The sequence below is a fragment of the Erpetoichthys calabaricus genome, chromosome 4 (genome assembly GCF_900747795.2).
Source record: "Erpetoichthys calabaricus chromosome 4, fErpCal1.3, whole genome shotgun sequence".
NCBI lineage: Eukaryota > Metazoa > Chordata > Cladistia > Polypteriformes > Polypteridae > Erpetoichthys > Erpetoichthys calabaricus.
Window position 1 is genome coordinate 302890310 of NC_041397.2, and position 10555 is coordinate 302900864.

General features: G+C 36.3%; 1 protein-coding gene across 1 annotated transcript; it reads right to left on the reverse strand.

The window, feature by feature from the left end:
• Window positions 1–652: 652 nt before the first annotated feature.
• Window positions 653–1706, reverse strand: LOC114641245 (olfactory receptor 6N1-like). The gene has a single exon (XM_051927250.1). The coding sequence runs from the start codon at window positions 1668–1670 to the stop codon at window positions 699–701; it is 972 nt and encodes a 323-aa protein (XP_051783210.1). The 5' UTR covers window positions 1671–1706; the 3' UTR covers window positions 653–698.
• Between the last annotated feature and the right edge of the window lie 8849 nt (window positions 1707–10555).

A 10555-nucleotide genomic window follows, 5' to 3' on the forward strand; every position in this document is an offset into this window, starting at 1 on the left:
AGACAGAAATGATAAAATTGCCTTAACATCGACACAATGGTAAATAATCTTAAAGCCCAACATACCTCAAATCCTTCTTATTGACTAGATAATCAATATCAAGTTAAAAACAAATGAACTGCAGTGCTGTATCACTTAATGATAGATCATCTATCTATCTATCTATCTATCTATCTATCTATCTATCTATCTATCTATCTATCTATCTATCTAATTAAATCAGTTACCACCTTAGGAATTTAGAAGTTTTAAGAACATATTTATTTACCCTTAAAGTGGAGACACCCTGCTCTTCAAATGACTTCTAGTTTAAGAGGTATCATGTCTTGCATGCAGTTTACTTTTGTTTATGTCAATGCCACATAGTGTAGCACTTTAAAACAATACACTGAATACATTGCAGTTGTTTGGTGTCTCGTTGTTTGTACATCCAAGTCTGTAGTTCTCTTACATTAGTAAGGTTGCTTTCTATCACATCATTTTTAGTAAAGTATTTTAGAATGCAGATAAAGTATTTTAGATACAGTTTAGCTTGCCTTCTGGTGATTATATGCGAACGAACACATATACACAGTACACAGCTTGTTTGTATTTGTTTTATTTCTTATTTTGAAAAAGCATCTTTCAACAAACACAAATTCTGATTGCCACATACTACAATGCTTGAGGCCTACAATTTGTTTACAGTATTTTGACAGTTATTGTAAAGTAATGGAATGTGTTAGTATGTTTCTAATTTTCCAAAGGTTCCTCGCAAAACTTTCTCTGATTTCTTTTGTCCTGAGACAGTAAATTATTGGGTTCATTAGAGGGGGCAACACATTCTGCAGCACGGATGCCATGATCCGCACATCAACAGAGGTACCAGGAATTCGGTAAGAAATGTATACTCCTGCAATAACAAAGAAGTATAAAGAAATGACCAGTAGATGTGTGCCACATGTGGAAAAAGCCTTCATACGTCCCGCTGAGCTAATTTTCAGTACTGACATAATGATCTTTGCATAGGAAAAGATGATATAAATCAATGGAATAAATAAAATACATAGGCCAATGGCTAATGCCACATAGCTAGTAACCATGATGTCCCCACAGGCCAATAATAACACAGAAGAATAGTCACAGAAGCACTGAGTGATCTTATTAGGACCACAAAATGGAAACCTAAGGGCGAGGCCCACTGCTGTTGCTGGACACAGGAATCCACCCAGCCAACAACAGATAATCAGTTTCAGAATGTGACGGTTGGTCATTATGGTGGGGTAGTGTAAGGGTTTGCTGACTGCGAAGAACCTGTCATAAGCCATTAGGCCAAGAAGAAAACATTCAACTGAGGTCAGACTTAAAAATAAATAGACTTGAGTAAAGCAGGCTGCAAATGGAGTCGATCTTAAATCTGCGATGAAGAGCACTAACATCCTTGGCACTGTGGTTGTTGAGAGCACGATATCTAAAACAGCAAGACTACAAACTAAAAAATACATTGGGGTGTGAAGATTCCTGTCCACTATAAAAATGCTGATTAGCATGAGATTTACTAGCAAAATGAAAAGATAAGTAATGAGAAAAATTGTAAAGAGTGTTTTTCTGCTTTCTTGGTCTTGAAATCCTGGGAAACCTACAAGAATAAATTCCTTGATGACTAACATTGTTTGGTTTGTTCCAGACATAATTTGTGCTTTTCTTCTTGCGAGCCTGAAAAATTCTTGATGTAAATCTGAAAAAGAAAATTAAAAAGTGTATTAATGTTAGAAATAGAAGAAAATGTGTTTTTGAAATTTAAATGAAAGCTTATAACTTTCATTAACATATAACAGATGAATGGAAACCTGCTTTTTCATTCGAAGTGATAGAAAATGAGATCGTTCGCACTCTCCATGTGTCTACTTGGTGTTTTTTTGTCAGGTTCTCCAGTTTTCCACCCACCTACGAAGAGTGCGGAAAATTGAGAAACTCAGCTTTTCTTGTTAGAAACTTTTTTGGGCCTGGAACCATATTTTTAGTTTACAAGAATTTAATATTTTGAAAGTTTAATTTTTGATGTCAATTTTTATATATGACTTCAAATTGTATGTATTTGTTTGGGAAAGGCTTTAATTTTATTTTTTTTAATTTACCAGTGTCATGTCACCATTTTGACAGCAGGTATGGACTGACAGTGGTTGCTATGTGATCTTGCCTGATTGGTTGGATTCACCCTCTTGATAAATTTTAGTGCAGCAGTATAAGCTGCTTTGTCCAAGATATGAATTCAATCAGGAAACGAGTAGTCTTAAAAAGTCTCCGTTTTGATTTTTGATAGACTTTCTCCCTATCTAGGTTAGGGTTAATGGAGGATGCTTGCCCGCGAGGGGCAAGGGGCACTAGCACACTCCGCCCGTGAAAAAACATTTTTAATTTTAAAAACCAGCATCCAGTATTAAAATCACGCCCTATCATAAATTAATAATCCCCTAAAAATATCCTTCAATATAAACAATCAAATGGGCCTATTAATGCTATTATATAAAATAATAAAGGTCAAGAAAGTGGGTTAAAATTTATATTTAAATAGCCACCACTTAAAGAGACCTACCTATATATCTAATAAATAGCTGTAAAAATGCCCTAAAATCTATTTTAAAACTGGGGATATATAAAACGAGGAAAACCTATTCTTTTAAAAGGTATTTGTATAATAAATAAATAATAAATAAATAAATGAATATAAACAAGCCCATATATACAAAGTCCCTCAGCAAATAGAGTTTTAATCTTAGGGGCTAGGGTTACTAAACATTAGGGTTATTATAATTTAGGGTTAAAATTATACTAAAAAGGTGAAATTTAACATTAGGGCTAATGATGGGTTGTTTAAGTTTAGGCATTCACCTTCCCATCAATAGCTGTATCACCTAGGATTTTAAGATAAGGGATGGGGTAGGGATAGACTGTCTACAACACAATAAAAGCTGTAATTTTAAGATTAGGCATTAAATATAACTATTAAAATTATGGTTTAAAACAACTAAAATTATGTTCAAAAAGAATAAAACCTGACTCAGTGATTTAATAAATTTTTACATTTTGGCTCAAAGGATTAAAATCTTAAAATTAGGCTTTTAGAATAAGAATATTAACTTTAGGGACCCTGTGTGATGTGATGTGGTATAACAGTGGTATACATTGAAGGCCAGAAATTCCAAGAAAACAGGCTTAAATCTCAGGTTGCTTACTGGCAGTGTAGTACTGTACAGTACAGTGTAATACGCTCAACACTGAGATTTACATGGATTTCCTTTCGGTTTCTGCAGTTTCTTCCCACATCTCATAGACGTGCATTCTAGGTTGGCTCACCACATGTACGTGTAGAAGTGTATATTAATGTAAATTGTAATGGACATGATCCTCCCCGTTCAGGATTTGTTTTTTGCCTTGAACTAAGTACCCCCATAATATACTCCAACATCCCACAATCCTGAATGTGATGCTAGGGTTGCCTGCAGCCTTGACCTCTTCTCCTTAAACCCAGACATCGATAGCTATGACCGGGATGGCTAAAGCAATTGGAACACATCAATAAATAACAATGTTGGCACAAAAGTGTATTGTCCTATTTCATTTAACAATAAAGTGTCCAAACCAGAGTGCAGTGTAGTTAATTTAAAGCCATTCAAAAATAAATTGCCCCAAAAAATCCACTGGAAATTCAAATAAATAACAATAAACATTCAATAAAATCAAGGATAAAATCGAAAGTCAGAATCGCCTTTATCTCCTTCCCAATGCTCGCTCTCTCTCTCTCTCTCACTCCCATCTCACCCATCTTTCAAGAATGATCAGCAGGGCTAAGACCCTGGCAATAGCAGTTCACTGCCATCTACTGTCCCGGTTACTATCTCTTGGCGTCTCCAAGGACATGCTGAGCCTGTCTTCCCTATGCCTCCCTCAGCATCCACTGTGCAATAGGAGCAATCCAGTCAAGCCCTGGAGCACCTCTTCCTCAGCTCCACCATAGGGTTTCGCCTGAATTCCTTGCCCACCTTCTCACAATACTGACTCTTTGCTGATTCTGGTCTTTTGCTTTTTCTCCTTCGTACTTCCTTGATTTTTCTTCTAAGTTTGTTCTTTTTTCCTTTGTTCTTTCCCAGGCTACCTTTGTACCTTGTGGATGCAGGTGCTCAGCGCAACCAACTGTGCAGTGTCAACCATGTCAGAGCATTAAAAAAAAAAACTGCATCATTGGGTCTGTAGGGTGTTTGGTGTGGATGCAAGCTGATTGTTAAAATTAGGCGAACTACCCTGCAGCAGCACTCTTCAAATGGTAATTATGTTGGTGGAACTACAGGTATAAAGGGGAGCCTGATGAGGTCAAGGAAAAAAGAAGAACAAGTAAAGCGTAAGTTCTGCAGTTAATGGAAGAAAGACAGGAAAAAAGGGTCACTCCTGCTGAGCAACCTAGTAACTGGAATGACTAGCCACTCTGAGTAGGAATCCACAGACACAGAGGGATGGTGGCAAGTTAGAGGAGCAGGGAGTTGGCCTTGTCCATTGTTGGAGATGGAGCTCCATTAGCAGCTGTGTTATTTTGAACTATTTATTATATATCATTTTGAGATATCCTGTATTTTTTCATCCCGAGTGGATTTAATAATACTACACGCAAGTACAAATAAGCATGAGTAGCAAACAAAGGGCTCAGAAGGAAAAGGAAAAGGGTAAGGCAGCAAAGGCCCCATCAAAGTCAAAACCGGCTTCATGTTCATGGTACGGCCTTCCAAAGACTGACCTGACGCAGCAGCACTGGCTCCAGCTGAGAGCGTTAGTAGGAGCAAAACTACGAGTGAGGTGGGCAAGAAACACTCATTGACTCCAGGATTATCATTGGAGCCGAGCATAGCCTTTTCATCCCCACTGTCAACTTTAGTTAATTTCCCTTGTGAGTCTGCGACATCACCTCCTACCGGACTTGCAACTCTGCCTATGGAGATTGGTGAAGATTGAAACGCACTCTCCAAGCTGAAGGTTCGGGGGGGGAACATAACTGATATAAGGCGAGACGCAAAAAAGAACATTAGAGAAATAAAGAACAAAATAAAGAATGGAATAAAGGTCCTAAATGAGAGGAGCAGGGCTTGAGGTGCCTGAAGTGGCCGGGGCCCAAGCCCAAGCGTCTGTCAGTCAACATCTCTGAGGAGACTGAAAACAGTGAGCTGGGAAGACATCAGTTTTAGAAAGAGGCATTAAGACTCATGATGGGTTTAAAATAGATCCTGACTGCATTTTAACCTTGGGATTTTAACAGCTTCATTGTATTTTTTTATTTATTTTTTGGACATTTTTACCACCACCTCGACACTGTTTTTATGGATTATTTATTGACATTATTCCTTTAAGAAGACTTATTGCACTGCACTTGTTTTTGAATGCTGCCTTTGTTTTAAATAAAAGCACTTTGCACATTTGCATCTCCCTCTTTCTTGTTAAGTATCCTCATTGCACAGGCGAAACCCGGTTCATGACTATCGATATCTGGGTTTAAGGAGGAGATTCCAAGGCTGCAGGCAACCTGGGCATCACATTCAGGATTGTGAGGAGTTGCGGTCAACCCAGATTGTCACAATGGGGAACACTGCAGGAGCAATCAGCTTCCCTCCCTACTACTGTAAGCATCCTGCGAACGCGCCACAGACTTCTTCACACTGAAATTAAATAAACAGCAATAAATGGTTTTAGAAACAGTGCACACCAGTCATTCTAACTTTGTCAGACCTTGACAGAGATATTGACATGGGAAATCATGATAAAGATGGACAAAAGACATTTAAGGCAGACTTGTGCTCTGAAAAACTCTGAAAAAGTCTTTAACTGTTTCAGAAAGAAAAGCCTCTGGTCAGCTTCCTTCACCATAACAGATATTTTGATTTTCCATGTTAAAGTAAAGGAAAGTGCACCCTAGGGACCATATGAGAACATTTTTCTATAAAAACAGCATATCGCTAGTATTATTTTTTACTTTCTTGTATAGATCATTGAGAGAAAGTATAGGAAACGTGAAAAAATTTGACCTTGAGATTTTGATAAATTTTGATGTTTTAGATGTTCCTGCGTCAGAAAATATCATTTTTGAAATTATGTCTGTCTGTGTGTAAACACAATAACTCGAAAACGCTTTTCCCTCAGTCAATGAGATTTTGTACACTTGCTTTATATAAAAATAAGGAATCCTATCAACTTTTGGGCCACTTGCGGCAACCGGAAGTGGTACTTTAACTGAATACAATGGCAAATTTTCAAGTAAACTATGGATATAATTACAGATAGATTATCCAAATTATCTATAAATATTTATAGTGATTAATATCAAACAGATATGAAATATGAGAAAAATTACTCAACCAGAAAGTAGTATTTTATTTAAACAACCATTTATTTATTTAAACAACACTTTTTTGTATCATGGAAATATAAATGTGTACATGGTATTAAAAACTGTATTTAATGCATATTCTTTCGGTAACTATTATTAATTGTATTTTAATTTACACATCATCAGTTTAATAATAACTTGTAAACATTGAACAGGCCATGTAAATATAAAGATGTAATGGGAAAAATAAGCTGCTGTGTCCCCATCGTGTTCCTGGTAATACATTTAATTTTATTATATTTTTTTTTTATTTCCGCCATCATTATTATAATTAAATGTAGCTAAATGTATTGCAACAAATCTTCTTATATAATACGCTACCATGGCTCTTCGTTTGTCTGTCCAGCATTTTAAATCACCTGTAGCTTGCAAACCGTTTGAACTATTGACCTGAAATTTGGTACACATATACTACGTGACGTCTACTATCCGCTTTCAGGGTGATGATTGACCTTCAAGGTTATTCCTTTTAATTTTTATTGTATCGTAGAATCAACTCTCAGCAGCGGCCAGTAGGATGGCCATGCGACGCATGTGTACGGGGCGCCATTCTCATCCCTACCACCTTCACCATCACTTCCCCTACCTCTTCATATCTTAAATCATTCTTCAGGCAGATTGCAGTGTTAAGTGCCAGCTTAAATAAAGAATTAAATAAAACGTGCTAAGTAATTGCAACACAAACACGGACTTAAACAGTTTTAACGTGAACAGATGCCGATGAAAGAAGAGAAGAAGTGAGCTGCTAGGGTGGAGAAAAGAAGAGATGCTCAGGAAGCAGCAAGTGCATCAACCTCTGAGCAAATGAATGCTAAACGTACAGAAAAAGAGAATAAAAACTATGAATGCTCAAGCTTACTGGTATTTTATAATACTAGCACTTTTTTATGCTTTTAGGTAACTATAAGTCTTTTTACTTTGCACATAATCTAGGTAATGCATATGCAATCATGACAAAATTCCACCACCATTTTCATCCTCCGTAAGTGCTAAAATATTTTAATGTAAAGTTTGACTATAAATAGAGATAAATGATTGTGTATCGATATTATAAATTAGTTAGTTAGATAGATAGATAGATAGATAGATAGATAGATAGATAGATAGATAGATAGATAGATAGATACTTTATTAATCCCAGGGGGAAATTCACATGTGTCCAGGGAACAAATCCACATAAAATAAAGTAATAGGAGTGATCAATAAATAAAAATAGAAAAATAAAAGTAGAAAAATGCACATACATATACAGTCATACACGGAGCTGCTGAAAAGGCTGCCACTCTCGGCGGCGCCAGATGTAAAAGTTATGATGAGAAACAAAGGTATGATATTTGAGAAATATGGCGCAACTGGAAGTGGTTCTGATGACCTTTTCCTCTATTTCAGTAAGTCAAGGGGAGCACACTCTCGGTTTTTTAATGGATGGCAAATGTTTGAGGACAAAACTAAAACAAACAGAAATTGTCATCATGAAACTTCCAAGATTTATCTGAAGTTTCAAAACAGGACTAAAAGAACACTCATAGATGAAAATGCTTGGATTTTTTTCCTTTTTGCAAGTGAGTTTTACTTTTTATGGCAAATTTCTGAAGCACAGTGACTGGAACACCATTGCCTTAATTAAGATGGTGACAAAACATGTCATCAGTTGGTACACATACTACAGTCAAATAGGGAAGAGTGATTGTTTGTCTCATTGAAAAGTGCACTATTTTTTTTTTGTTTTACTTGATATTTACGTGAGGATATTTTAGTTTTCATAACTTATTAATTAATTTTGTTAACCTGCTTCTCTATGTGTAACTTGAGATTGAGAACAAGCACAACTTGACTGTTTTTTCACAATCATCACATACTGCTATTCAAATGGCATGCAGCTAAATAATAAAAAGTAAACTTTGTTAATCTGAATGGAAATTGCAAAAGCCATGTCAGTAATCATCATTTAAATCAGAACATTGCAAGAACTCAACTCAATACCCTTTAGACACTTAATAAATGAATACATAAGTGAATGAAATCACTTCTCTGGGGTATACTTAAGAAGTGTAATGGCTTCCTTTAATACACTCTGTGGCAGCACACTTGGATTAGACAATTAGTGAAAGTGCTGCTCTGTTTATCCAGAAGTGACTCCTGTGACAGAGGTGACCTTTCTACTCACTTCATTTGTTTTGATATCTGCACCTGCAGTAAAACTGTTACCTAAGATGACTGTTTCATATAAAAGAGTTTAACTGCTACAACAGACTGATTAATCATCTGAGACAGGAAGCTGAACTCTGCAAAGCCACTCTGGTATTATTTAAGTGTTAAAACGAAGGAAGGAGTCCAGAAATACAAAATCTTGAATGACAAAAAAACTAATAAGCAATCATAATAATAACAAAAAAACACTAAGAATCAACAAAACAGAAAAAGTCATGCAAAAAGAAAATGTAAACTATTAATTACTAATTGACAACCCAATGCTAAGAACAGATCCCCTGACAATACTCATTGAATGCAGGGGGGCCATGGTAGGGTTGCCAGACGTCCCTTATATACGGGACATGTCCCATATTTGATCATTTTGTCCCCTGTCTCGTACTGACCTTTCAGGGACACTTGAATGTCCCGTATTTAGTTCATTTTCAAATTTCGTAATAAAAACATATTTTTACTACCTTCTTACGGTACTTAGTTGTAACTTTATAAGTAATTATTCTTTCTTTTCTCCAATTCTCTTGATGAAAATTACCCAAATGTAACGAGGAAACGAGTGTTTGCTGCCTGTCTGCAACTTGTTCAGTTGCTATGGTTGGCAGAGGACGGTGACACTCTTACCGTTTTGCTCTCCAGCCGTGCTGCTGTGCAGTTCTGGATCAGCATTGCAACATACAGTGACTGTCAACAAAGTGCGTTGTTACTACTTGCCATGGCACATGTTTTTTCTAACTGCCTGTATTAAATAATAATAATATTTCTCTGTTGTCTGTATTAAATAAATATTTTCAAATGATTTCACTTTTACAGAATTGCTTGTATTAAATAATTTTCAAATGATTTTACTTTTGTTTTCATCATAACACATTAAAATCCTTGCTTTATGTTTTTAACTTATGTCTCTACTTTTATATAATATATTGGTCTGAGTGTGTAGGAGGCATGTATAAATTTATATATATATATAGTAATACAGAGAGAGATTTTAAGAGTGTCCCGTATTTCTAATTTTCTAATCTGGCAACCCTAGGGCATGGACCACCTAAAGCTACCACCATTTCATTTGTCCTGCCAACGCTGAGCTGCAGTTGGTTTTATTTGCATCACTCAACCACAACTCAGTCCTCTGCTAAAGTGTTACTCTCACTGACCTTGTGCTAATTTGTTCTGATTCCTCTTAATTATTTATGTTTATTAAAGACTAACTTTGTAAACCCATGCTGTAAAAAGCCTGGAATCCTAGAAATAATCGAAATCGTCAGAAAAAAAATTGAAATGCAGAGTCAGTGGTTTCGTTTTGTGGACGTGCTCGCCCCCCTTGTCTATTAGCAGCTAAGCGAGTTTCGCTCTCCTTGGAGGTTTAGTGTTGCTGATGTGCTCAACTCGCTTGCCTATCAGCGGCTAATTTAGTTTATCTTTCCACTGCAGTTTCACCTTGGTCACGGAGTTGCTTTCTTTCAGCTTCATGCTGTAGCCTCGTACTTCTCACTTCTTCTGACGTGTTAACTTGGGGCTGCCTTGCCGGCTCTTTGAGCTTCATGCTGTAGCATCACACTTCCGGGCCAGACAGACAGACAGACACACACACACACACACACTTCCATGCGTAGACATTTATATATAAGATTACCTTTTTAATATTTGACTTGTGCATTTCTGCTAATACTAATTTCATAAATGGGGAATTTACTGTTTACAATTTTGTTCCTAGTTAATTTTTTGTAAAGAAGATGGTAAAACTTTGCCCTTGTTTACTTCGTCTGCTTACCATTATTCTACTGTAATTATGCAGGCAAATCCAATATGAAATCAAAGTTGGAAGAGAATTACCCTGGCGTAGCTGTGACTCACTTTTGGGGGGCTTAACCCAACCATAGGATGCAAAGTAAAAAGAAATGAAATGCACCTTTTTAAAAATGAAATGTAATTTTATGATTT

Excerpts from the sequence above, each read along its gene's own strand:
- LOC114641245 (XM_051927250.1), bottom strand. The coding sequence starts at position 1,670 with ATGTCTGGAACAAACCAAACAATGTTAGTCATCAAGGAATTTATTCTT.